Source organism: Cnephaeus nilssonii (assembly GCF_951640355.1).
Source record: "Cnephaeus nilssonii genome assembly, chromosome: 13".
NCBI classification, from domain to species: domain Eukaryota; kingdom Metazoa; phylum Chordata; class Mammalia; order Chiroptera; family Vespertilionidae; genus Cnephaeus; species Cnephaeus nilssonii.
Window position 1 is genome coordinate 2,340,518 of NC_137084.1, and position 11,879 is coordinate 2,352,396.

The 11,879-nt window shown below is 60.7% G+C and overlaps 1 protein-coding gene across 1 annotated transcript; it reads left to right on the forward strand.

Annotated features, from left to right (window-relative positions):
- The first annotated feature begins 1,258 nt into the window (after nucleotides 1-1,258).
- LOC307109673 (pepsin F-like) lies at nucleotides 1,259-11,059 on the forward strand. The gene is made up of 9 exons (XM_079788516.1): nucleotides 1,259-1,393; nucleotides 2,484-2,634; nucleotides 3,327-3,444; nucleotides 3,548-3,666; nucleotides 5,319-5,518; nucleotides 7,672-7,788; nucleotides 9,118-9,262; nucleotides 9,351-9,449; nucleotides 10,506-11,059. Exons 1-9 carry the CDS (start codon nucleotides 1,341-1,343, stop codon nucleotides 10,653-10,655), a joined length of 1,152 nt encoding a protein of 383 aa, XP_079644642.1. The 5' UTR covers nucleotides 1,259-1,340; the 3' UTR covers nucleotides 10,656-11,059.
- Nucleotides 11,060-11,879: the final 820 nt, after the last annotated feature.

The window sequence follows — 11,879 nt, forward strand, 5'->3', positions numbered from 1 at the left end:
CTACAGAAGGACATGAGACCGAGAACATCAAGCATGACCCCCAGGACTTACTTTTATGACATGCCTAGTGCCCCGGTGCATGAAATTCGTGCACATTAAAAGGGGATTAATTAGAGGAAATAATTTAATATTGCTATTTGCCCTTTCTCTATAATAGAAGTGTCAGAGATGAAAGAAAATTAGTAAAATGAATTTGAAAACCTTCCTCCTGTCATAGTCTGGGGCTCACCAGGGGACCCAGAGTCAAGTCCCTGTCACTCCACATGCACCTCAAAATCTCGTGAGACCCAGACCCGGCTGCCCTCCCCGCTGCATTGGTCTAGATCCAGACCAGGCCAGTCCCACCCTGCTCAAGCCTTGCCTGGCAGGGGGCATAGCCTCAGGTCCCTTGGCCTGGTGCCAGGACGGGGGGTGGGGCGGTGGGCATGGCCTGAGGTCCCCTGTCAAGCTCCACTGTGCAGGGGTGTGGCCTGAGTTTTCCGACCCAGCACTGGGGGTTCACCTTGAGGTCCCCTGTCAAGCTCTGCTGGGGTTGGGGCATGGCCCGAGGTCCCCTGTCAAGCCCAGCCAGCCAGGCAGGGAGGCCCTGCCTCAGGTCCCCAGGCCTGGTGCCTGGGGTTGGGGGGGCGAGGCCTGAGGTCCCCAGGCCTGGTGCTGAGGTGGGGGGAGCAGCCTGAGGTCCCCTAGCCCAGCACCAGGACAGGAAGCGAACTTTGAGGTCCCACTTCAAGCCCTGCTGGTGGGGGACATGGCCTGAGATCCCCTGTCAAGCCCTGCCTGGTGGGCGACAGGGCCTGAATTCCCCTGTTAAGCACCACCGGGGCAGGGGAGGGGGTAAACTCAGATCCCAGCTGATTGCTGGTTAAGGTTCCTTATGGGAACTTGGCCTCAGCTGTGGGTGCAGTCATTTTGTGACAGAGTGATGGTCAATTAGCATATTCCCTCTTTATTACATAGGAGGATTGGCATGCTTTACCTCCAAGGGAGCACGGTCTCCCCACTCCTTTGGAGGTCATGTGGTTTGGGTTTGTCCCCCAGCCATGCCCCAAGGAAGGGATTACGATACACATCTCTGTATTCCGAACTTTTTCTAAGTCTTCCCCCCGCCCCGCCCCCCAATCCAGAACGCTGATGGGAATAAAGATCTTATCAGGAGGTTTGCAGTGCTGATGGGAATAACGATCTTATCGGGAGGCTTGTAGTGTTTTATCGGGGCCGTCAGCAGCCCTCCCAGCGGATCACGAGTGCAGGCCAGAGCGTATATATGGGCAGCGCTGGCCCATCCCCGCACGCTCCAAACCCGAGCCTTCCGGAGGACGCCACCCAGGGAAGAACGCACGATGAGGTGGATCGGGTTCCTCAGCCTGGTGGCCCTCTCCGAGTGCCTGGTCACGTGAGTATGGGGACAGCTCTCTCCCGGCCTCTCTCATTGTCCCCTTGTCCTTCCTTCCACCGCCCAGGGGTGGACAAGGGAACGCCACCATTCCCGGTCCTAAAGTCCGCGTCTCCCTGTATTTTTTTATTTTTATTTTTAATCCTCACCCGAGGATATTTTCCCATTGATTTTTAGGGAGAGTGGAAGGGAAGGGGAGAGACAGAGAGAAACATCGATGTGAGAGAGACACATCGATTGGTTCCCTCCTGCACGAGCCCTGCCCTGGGCCTGGGCCAGGGAGGAGCCTGCAACAGAGGTACGTGCCCTTGACCGGACTCGAAACCAGGACCCATCGGTCCGCAGGTGGACGCTCTATCCACTGAGCCAAACTGGCCAGGGCCACATCTCCATGCATTGATGAGTAGCTAGCCACGTGCACTGTGGCGCCAGGGTCCGGGGACAGGACTGGGGGCTGCACAATGCCAGGCTGCCCCTGTGTGGATGGGGCCCCCAGGATTCCTCAGGCCACCACCTGAGCAGCTGTGTGGGTGGTCCTGACAGGGGACGTTTTCCTCCCCATCTCCGGGCTCCCTCGCCCACCTCCAGCCTCCCCTCTGCTTGACCCTGGAGAAGGGCCCGGAGGGGTCCCCCGGCGCCCAGTTTTCCGTTAATGAGCAGGTGGGTGGCCACTCCTGTAAAAGTGGGTGATCCCCACTCCGCTCCCTCCAGGGCTCTTGGAGAGGGAGCTGGTCAGATGACAATGGCGACAGCACTGGCTCGGGATCAAGGTCCCTGAGTCAGGGGCCTTCTGTCCATCCTCTCCCTCAAAGCCCCAGACACCCCGCAGGAGGCCTGTCCTCACCCCACTTCTTTACGACGGGGAATCGGAGGCTGCGCACGGGCCTGTGGCTTCCCCGGGGCCGCAGCAGGCCCCGCGCTCAGACCTGGGCCCATTGCCCGCCTTTGCCGGCGGTAGCTGGGCGGCTGCCCCCATGAGATGGCCGGGAACATCCTCGGGAAGACGCGGTGCGGCTCCAACGCCAGGCGTGGCGGCCACACTGAACCGCGGGGTGGGAGCTCTGTCTGATTGGTTGTCTTTCCCGGGAAGCATCCCTCTGACCAAGATCAAGTCCATGCGGGAGAGCCTGCGGGAGAAGGACCTGCTGAGAGACTACCTCCAGCGGCACCCCTACAGCCACGCCTACAAGTTCCTGAGCGGGGAGGGCGTCACCGTGCAACCCATGAGGAACTACCTGGACGTGAGTGTGCGGGGCGCAGCCCGCAGCCTTCCCTAGGAGCTGGCCCAGCACTGGGGTTCACCCAGGGCTGGGACCAGGAGGGGGCGGGGCTCCTGCAGGCAGCAGAGCCAGGGAGCAGGGGTCCCTCCCCGGGGAGAAGGCACTCCCCTCGCTCTCGGTCTGTGGTGACCGAGTCCAGCCATGGTCAGGCGGCAGGCAGACCTCCGTCTTGGGCCAAGGACACGTCGCTGGGCCCTGCGGACCAGGTGCCTGTTGGGCAGATTCTGTTCCTTCTGAACAAGACGCACCGCTGCCTCCCCGGGGACTCCAGTTTGACACCCCAGGCAGAGGACGCCCCGAGAACGACCCCAGCAAAGAGTCCCTGAGCCCCTGCCGTGGGGAGGCCATAAAACACCAGCAGTGTGGCTATGGCTGCGGAGAACAGAGGGTCTGGCCTTTCTGCAAGAAGATAAACGCCAAATAAAAGGCCGCCTGTGATAGTGACATCACCGGTGTTGAGTTGGGAGACAGTGGCCTGGGTGACCTGGGGGCTTCCTGGAGGAGGGAGCAGGCCAGCGGGGCCGTGAAGGCTGCGAGGATTTAGAGAGCGGCGGGGGAACTTGGGAAACATTCCAAATGGCTGTGCGGTGAGGTGGTGGGAAAGCGATCCCAGGAGACACGGGACGCCCTAACCGCCCTCCCCCGCCCGGCAGATGTACTATGTTGGCACCATCAGCATTGGAACGCCCCCTCAGAGGTTCAAGGTCATCTTTGACACGGGCGCGGCTGATTTGTGGGTGCCCTCCATCTACTGCTCCAGTCCTGCCTGTGGTGAGTGCCCGCGCCCCACGCGGTCCCCGCCTCCTCCACGTACCCCCCCCCTGCCCCCCGTCCCTGCCCCAGTAGCTAAGGGACAATAACTCTCTGTCCACAGTGAAACACAGAACCTTTGACCCTCGGGCATCGTCCACCTTCCAGATCACGGACCGGCCTATTGAGCTGCTGTACGGGTCCGCCAGCATGACCGGTCTACTGGGCTATGACGACGTGCGGGTGAGTGTGAGCGGGGCTGCGGCAGGGCGGGGCCTGGCGACCTCTGCTCACTGCTCAGGGCACCAGATGCAGGGTCAGCTGGACACACCGTCTCACCAAGAGTCCCGCATGGGGCTGGCTGTCTGCCTTGGGGAGACAGCATCCTGCAGACAAGCTCCCTGAGTGGCCAACCCAGCGAGCGGTCATGGCACGGGAGGCGGGCATTTGCAGCTCTTGCCCGTGGTGAGCGAGAGGCTGGTTTTGTTGGGAGCAGGGAGAGGTGAGGGCAAACCCATTTTTATTAAATATATATTTTCATTAGTTTCTGAGAGGAAGGGAGAGGGAGAGAGAGACAGACATATCAATGATGAGAGAGAATCATTAACCTGCTGCCTGCTGCAGGCCCCCCTGGGGATCGAACCCACAAGCCTGGCATGTGCCCTTGACTGGAATTGATCCGGGACCTCCTGGTTCATCGGTCGATGCTCAGCTGCTAAGCCACGCCAGCCGGGCAGGAAACCCATTTTTATATTCCCAGATTGTGCCAGGCTCTGTGCTGGGCACGTCCGTGGTAATAATGTGTCTGATCCTGCAACAACCCGATGAGGCAGGCGTTACTGCTACCTGCATGCAGAGGAGGGACCGCAGGGAGAGGGGGAGGGCCTGCCCAAGGCCCACACCTGGAGCAGCACAGCTGGGGTGCGAGTCAGGGCTCGGCAGCTGTGGGGGATTTTCCAGGAGAAAAGAGAGCGTATCCGGAGTGTCCGGGAGCTGCCGAGGGCTCCAGACACCAGGGCAGGGGAAGCAGGGCCAGGGGTGTAGGACGGCCCTGAGTAAAAGGTCTTACTTTGGGGGCCTTTGAGAATCTTAGAAAAACTGGGCTTCCTGCTCAAAGAGCCACACACACACACACACAAACACACACACACACACACACACACACACACGCGCGCGCGCACGTGCACGTACATATACACACACATACATACACACACATAGACACATACCCAGACACACACAATCACACACACACACACACACACAGACACGTTTACAGGAAGCCTTTTTTTAATTGATCGCAGAGTGGAAGGGAAAGGAGAGGGAGAGAGAGAAACATCCATGATGAGAGAGAATCATTTATGGGCTGCCTCCTGCACGACCCCTACTGGGATCCAGCCCACAACCCGTGACAGGAATCGAACCCAGGACCCTTTAGTCTGCAGGCCGACGCTCTATCCACTCAGCAAAGCGGGGAGGACCCACGCAGTCTTTTCACGAGAACTCGGTGGCCCTGTGTACACCTGGGGGGCAGACCCACAGGGAACCGCAACGAATTCACTGGGTTTCTGCCACCAGATCCCGGGAACGCCAAAAAAAAAATGCTCCCGCTCTCTGCTCATTGGGGCCTGCAAGGGGGGCCGCTTGGCCCGCTCCCCAGTCGGCCCGCCCTGCAGGGGGATGGGGGTGTTTTACTGCCTGGGGTGCTGCTAGCAGGAGGGCGGGCGTCAGTTGGAATCCTCGGCAATGCACGGTGCGTGCTGCTCCGGCACCTCAAGCGCAGCCGCACCTCAGCTGATGCCTGCGGTGCTGGTGGCATCACCCCCCTCCTCCCCCACGGCCCAGCCCCAGCACCATTTCCCAAACGGTCACATGAGACCACCCTCCTCCCACAGATCGGGGACCTTGTGTGCAAATCCCAGGCATTTGGCCTGAGCTGGGAGGAGTCCAGCATTTCCTTGGAATACGCGGCCTACGACGGCATCCTGGGCCTGGCCTACCCCGCCTTCGCCCTCAGAAACACCACCCCGGTCTTCGACAGCATGTGGAACCAAGGCCTCATATCTGAGAACCTCTTCGCCTTCTACCTGAGCAGGTAAGCCTGCTGGGCAAGCCCCTCCCCGATGCCTTCAGGCGCCTGAGAAACAGTAGACAACCCAGCCCCGTGTTTCCTGAGGGCAGTCTAGTCCAGGGGTCAGCAAATAGAGGCCCCTGGCCACATATGGCCCGCCACCTGCTTTTATGAATAAAGTTTTATTGGAACACAGCCCTGCTCCTTCAGTCACATCCTGTCTGCGGCTGCTTCTGCGCTACAATGGCAGCATCGAGCACTTTCCATAGAGATCGCGCAGCCAGCGGAGCCCAAAATATTGACAATCTAGCATTTTTACTATATTTTACTTTTTGTTAATCCTCACCTGAGATTTTTCCCGCCAGATTTTTGGAGAGAGTGGAAGGGAGGAGGAGAGACACACAGAGAGAAACATTGATGCAAGAGAGACACATCGATGGGTTGCCTCTTACATGCGCCCTGGCCAGGCCCAGGGGTCGAATCCGGGACCCTTCAGTCTGAAGGCCGATGCTCTATTCACTGAGCCAAAACAGCTAGGGCATAATCTAGCATTTTTTAAAGTTTACCGACCCCTGTACTTCTAGTCCCTCCTTGGATGGACAGGGAAACTGAGGAACTGAGGCTCACAGAGGAGCTTTGCACAAAATTGCCCCGACCACACTGGTAGTGGCGGGACCCTAACTCGGCCGCGGGGCCGTCCCCTCTGGCGGGTGGTCAGGCCATCAGCAGGTCTCCAGTCACTGCGCCGGCACTGGAAGAGCTACCCTCCCTGACGGGCTGAGGGTCTGGAGCGGGTGGAGGGAGCAGCACAGGCCGGAGGGGACCCGGCGGGCAGACGGTGTGTATGACGCAGAGTGTGGGAGAGGCTGTGGGCTCTGTGGGGGCCTGAGCTCCAGGCTCTGCAGCATGTGCTGAGCCTCTGGGGTGTTGGGACCGAGTCAAGGAGGTGAGCCGTTTAACAAATATCCATTGAGCACCTACTATGCGCTGGGTACTGCTCTGTGCACGTGACGCAGACAGGTGAGAGGGAGAAAAGGCAGACAAGAAGCAAGTAAATAAATAAAGGGAAAAGGTCACACATGCCAGGTGGTGACTGGTTCTGGGAAAGCGGTAAACGTGGTGACAGAACCACAGAGATGAGAGCGTGGCTTCAGACAGGAAGTGCGAGGACCTCTCTGAACGAGGCCTGGCGATGGGGGAGAGGAGGCCCAGGCCCAACAGAGGACCAGCAGGGCAGAGTGGCTGGAGCGGGGAGGGAGCGTGGGAGGGGCAGGCCGCGGGAGGGCATGGAGTGTGAGGGGCAGGCAGGGGCAAGGCCGCCCAGGGCTTTGTTTTCGGTGGGAGTGGAGGCCTCTGTCAGGGGCCTAGGCAGGGAGAAGACATGATCCCACCTGTGTTTCTGAAAGCTCCCCCCAGGCGCTGGATGGAGAATGATGGACCAGAGAGGAGGCAGGGAGGCCAGGGACGAGGCTGCTCAGCCTCTTTGGAGAGAGAGAGCAGGAGCTCGGACCAGGGAGGCTGGAAAAGGGGGAGCCGCGGAGGAGTCAGGACACAGGGGGAAGGGAAAGGCCACGGGGTGTGCTGATCGATTGACGCAGCCGGAGGGAGAGGCGGGCAGGGGTGTTTCCTTCCCCTCAGCCACGGTTTCCCCTGAGCCCAGGTCCAGTGACTGCATTGCAGGAACAGGTGCAAAATGAAAATGTGGGGCCTCGTTCAAAAACTACGAGGGATTTCAGGACAGGGCAGCGAGCCGTGGGGCCCCAGTGAGTGTGGGCGCTGTGGGCAGCATGACACAGGCCTGTGAGCCAGCCTGGGGGAGCCTGAGCACCCGCCCGGGCCCCTCCGCACAGAACCTCTGGCCGCACCTTGAGCGCTGGGGCTGCAGGGGGGACCTGGCCGGCCTCAGAGAGGTGGGTACCCAAAGCCCAGCCAGAATCTCAAGTTCAAACCTTGGCTTTGCTCCTCAGTAGCCAAGGGACCGACCTCGGGCTGTGCTCAGCCCTCCTGCCCAGTTCCCATCGGAGCCGTGGGGGTCCCAGCAGTGCCTGCTCTGCGGGGTCCTCTGCTGTGTGGCTGGGTGGCCGCTGGTCAGTGCACCCCTCACTCACTGAGCTGGACAAACGCCACCCACCATCCTTCTTTCACAAGACCCTTCCCTATCCCTCCCCTCCCCCCAGCAATGAGAAGAACGGCAGCGTGGTGATGTTCGGCAGCGTGAACCATTCCTACTACCGGGGCGAGCTCCAGTGGGTGCCGGTGAGCGTGCAGGGCTACTGGCAGGTCACTGTGGACAGGTAAGCCCCACCACCCACCTATGAGGGCAACACCAGTGACAGTCACACCGGCACAGGCACATGCTCACGCACACGTAGACACACATACTCAGACAGAGACACGCACAGGCACGCTCACCAACAAGGGTTCATAACGGCCCTGACCAGGGTCCTGACCAGAGAAACGGGATCGGCCCGCGTCACGGAGCACCAGGAGGAGGGACAGGCCCGGGGCCCAGTCCTCAGGGTGGCGGCTGGGGCAGTGTGGGAGGGCTGCACCCCCAGACCGGGGCAAGCGCAGTGAGAAGGGGTCAAGGAGAATTCCACCGTCCGAACAGGGACATCCCAGGTCGCCCGACCGGAGGGGTTCCCAGCACACGGGGCGCCAGCGTGAAAACGGGAAAAAGGCAAGCGGGAGGCTGCTCCGCCTAGGAGAACCACCTCCCCCCGCCCTCCTGGCCTGGAGACACGTCAGCGTGATCCTAGCGCCTGACAGCAAATCACACAGAGGAACCCCCACCCACCTGGCCTGGGTGCCAAGGGGCAGGGGACGTGACTGAGAGCACCGGGAAGCGGGGACCCGGGTGGCTGAGAACCGGGGGTGATCACTGAGGGGGGCGTGTAAGACGGTCAGACAGAAGCTTAAACTGTGCTTCGGGGCCAACGACCGGCGCCCTGGGTCACCTGGCCAGGGCTCTGGGGAGAGGGGGCGAGGCAGGGGGGGAACAACACTCCCTCCCACCTCTCCGAGCCCCTGCGTCCCGGGAACCTCCGTCTTCACCATGTGGCCTTTATAACTGGTCGGACAGCAGGTCGTGTCTCCAGTTGACCTCATTCCTTCACTCGCCCTGTCATTCCCTCGGCAAACACCCTCGAGCATGCGCTGTGCGCTGGGCACGGGCGCAGGAGGGGCAGAGGGCACAGATTGCTCTCCGACTACGAGGGAAGACACGCATGAGTGACCGCATCGCAGCAATCAGGGTTCCCACCCCGATGCACCCTGGAAACCAGGAAGGCTCTGCCGGTCTAGTCTGGGGGAGGAGAGGGGCCTGATCTAACCTGGGGAACACTTCCCTGAAAACGGAATGACTGATCTGGACCCAGGAAGACAGGGGAGATCAGCCAGATAAAGGGGCAGGGGTGGGTCTAGGAAGGGTGACAGCCCGTGCAAAGGCCCTGGGGCATAAAGATCATAATGCATTCCAGACCTGAGAGGAGGCCCGGGAAGGTCAGTGTGGGGGAACACAGGGACACAGAGGCCGGCGGGAGCTGCAGGCTGTTCCCAGGCGGCAGGGAGGGGCCGCGGTGGGAGAGGCCACCAGTGACCCTGGCGCCTGCTCTGTCCCTCAGCATCTCCATGGACGGCAAGGTCGTGGACTGTCCCGGCAGCTGCCAGGCCATTATGGATACCGGGACCTCGCTGGTGATTGGCCCAACCAACTCCATCCTCAACATTCTGAGGAGCATTAGCGCCCAGACCACCAGCACAGGCGAGGTGAGGGGTCACGCCCAGGGTGACCCCGGGCTCCCCACACACAGAAGGACCCGCTGGGCCATCCTCCCTCTCCCTCTCTCTCTGACAGTACGTCGTCAGCTGCAAGACCATCAGCAGCCTGCCTGACATCGTCTTCACTATCAATGGCGTCGCGTACCCAGTGCCAGCCAGCGCCTACATCCAGAGGGTGAGGGCCCGTCCTGGGGGCTGCTCTCAGATCTGGGCCTGGAGGGACTTGATGGGCCGGGGCTCCTTGAGGCCCCCGGAGTCCAGGCCATGCCATTGCAGATGCTGCCCAGCAGCCCTGGCTGGGAGGGCACCTCCCACAGCACAGGCTCTTGATAGAAGGGGGTCTGGGCACCCATCACCCTCAGAGAACTCTAAGCGGCCCCTGGAAACCAGGAAGGCTCTGCCGGTCTAGTCTGGGGAGGAGAGGGGCCTGATCTAACCTGGCCCTAACCTGATCTAACCTGTGCTGGCTCGGGGCCGGGCTCCAGGAGAGGGCGCGCTAATGGCCTCGCCCTCAGAGAGCGTCAGTTCACTCCGGGCATCGGACCGATGGACAGGGAACATAGGCAGTAACCCGGACACAGGCAGAGTAGGGACAGGGGGGCTGGCTGGAGACAGTCCCTGCATCCCCTCTTAATCAGGAACTGTATTCCCTCCCATCTCCAAGTGTCCTGATTTGGGTGATAGATCATATGGTCACCCTAGTCCTAGGGTGCAAATGCCCCCTGTAGGCCCCAATTCCCTGTCTGTGAAATGGGGACCAAGCCCCCTTTGAGGGGTGGTGAGACGCTGACATGAACAAAGGTGCAGTGACCGCCAGTGCCTGGCACAGAGTCGAGGCTCAAGAAGTGCCGGTTCCCCACGGCGTGCTGAGGAGGTTGGGGCAGCCCACGGAGAGAGCAACTGAAAATCTCTCAGCTCCAAACCTGGGGGAACCCCGGGAGCTGAGTCAGGGGACCCTGTTGGCCGTGTGCTGAGGCTGAAGACACAGGGAGCCCCGGGGCAGCCTCCCCACTCAGCCGGCAGTGCCAAGGAGGGGTCACGGGCCCGGGAAGGCTGCCCAGGCGCTGGGCTCGGTCTTGGAGGACGAGCGGGGTGAAGGGGAGCAGGCGGGGATTCTCTCACAGCGAACAGCCCAGCGGCGGGCCCAGGGGAAGGGGGCATAAAGCTGCCGCCCAGGCCCAAAGGGTGACAGCGGCGAGGGCGGCTGAGGGCTGTGCTTTGTCCCCTGCAGAAGCGGAGGGGCATCTGCTACACCAACTTGGACACCGTCCCCTGGGACACCTCTAACCTCTGGATCCTAGGGAACGTCTTCCTGCAGCTCTATTTCACCGTCTTCGATCGGGCCAACAACAGGATCGGCTTGGCTCCTGCGATCGCATAGACGTGGGCGCCATGCCTCATCTACGATTCTTCTCCTGCCGGCCCGCCCCAAGGACTCACACACTCCCTTGTCCCTGCCCAGGGGACCCGCTACAGCTGAGTCTGGGTCTTTCCCAAGCCCTCTTCTCAGTGGAACAGGAAGGTCCTCATTTGCACCCAGCGGTGTTGCTCAGTGATTGAGCCTCCTCCCATGCACTCAGAGGTCACCGGGTCCATTCCTGGTCAGACTGCATGCCCTGGGGGCTGCAGGCTCCATCCCCAGGAGGGGGCATGCAATAGGCAGTCCATCGATCTCTCTCTCTCATAAATGTTTCTCTCTCCCTTTCTCCCCCTTTTAAATATCATGAACATTGATTTTTTAAAAAAACATATTGATTTTTAATAAACGGTCTCATTTTCAATGGCGCTCATACGAATGGTGCCTCTGCTTTGGTCTGGGAAGTGCGTCCCAGGCAGGCAGGGCTCTGGAGTCTCCTCTGGACCAACAGGGAGGGGACACACTCCAACCGGCTTAATCGGAAAGGACCCGAACCGGGACACCCAGGACCCGGATGGGAACCAGGGCAGGTCCGCACAGCGTGGGGGCTGCACCCAAGCAATCAAAACCCACCAGCCCACTCTCTCTCCTCCCTCTGGCCTCTGCCCTTCCGTCACCTTTGATTCCTCTCCTGCCAGCCTTCTCTTGGCAGCCTGCTCCAGGCCAAGGGCTCTGCCACTCCCGCCCCAGCCTTTGACATCCCCAAGGCTTGGAAAGGAGCAAGGACCAGGGAGGGCTCTGATTGGTCCACCTCAGGTCATGTGTCCAGCCCTGGACCAATCATGTGGCCAGGGCATGGGGCACTATGATTGGCTCCACTTGGTCACATGGCCCTCCTTCACTGGATGGTGATTGACAGTTTCCTCCTGAACCACTGGCTGGAGCTGGGCTGAATGGTCCCCAGAAGTGCAGAGAGATGCTGTAGGACTCGGGGGTCGCCAGCCTTTGGGCTTCAGGGACCAGCAGCGGCCCCGGATCGTAGGTTGGCGACGGCTGCTGTGGGTGATAGAAGAATTTGTGGCTGCCCCCCAACTCCGCCACCAATCACAGCCGTGTTTTAGAAGAAGGTTCAATGCTATGAGAACATTCTAATAGGACATCAGGAGAAAAGGGCAGAACCCGAAACAGCAGGGTTACAGGTTCATGAAGCGCCTGGAAGACAGGGCCGCCCAGGGCACTCCAGCACAG

What these genes read in the sequence shown, in the direction of transcription:
- LOC307109673 (XM_079788516.1), top strand. Translation starts at nt 1,341, where the DNA reads ATGAGGTGGATCGGGTTCCTCAGCCTGGTGGCCCTCTCCGAGTGCCTG. An exon ending in TTCGCCTTCTACCTGAGCAG is followed by an intron (nt 5,519 to 7,671) that starts GTAAGCCTGCTG and finishes CCCTCCCCCCAG; the next exon opens with CAATGAGAAGAACGGCAGCG. An exon ending in CCAGCGCCTACATCCAGAGG is followed by an intron (nt 9,450 to 10,505) that starts GTGAGGGCCCGT and finishes TGTCCCCTGCAG; the next exon opens with AAGCGGAGGGGCATCTGCTA.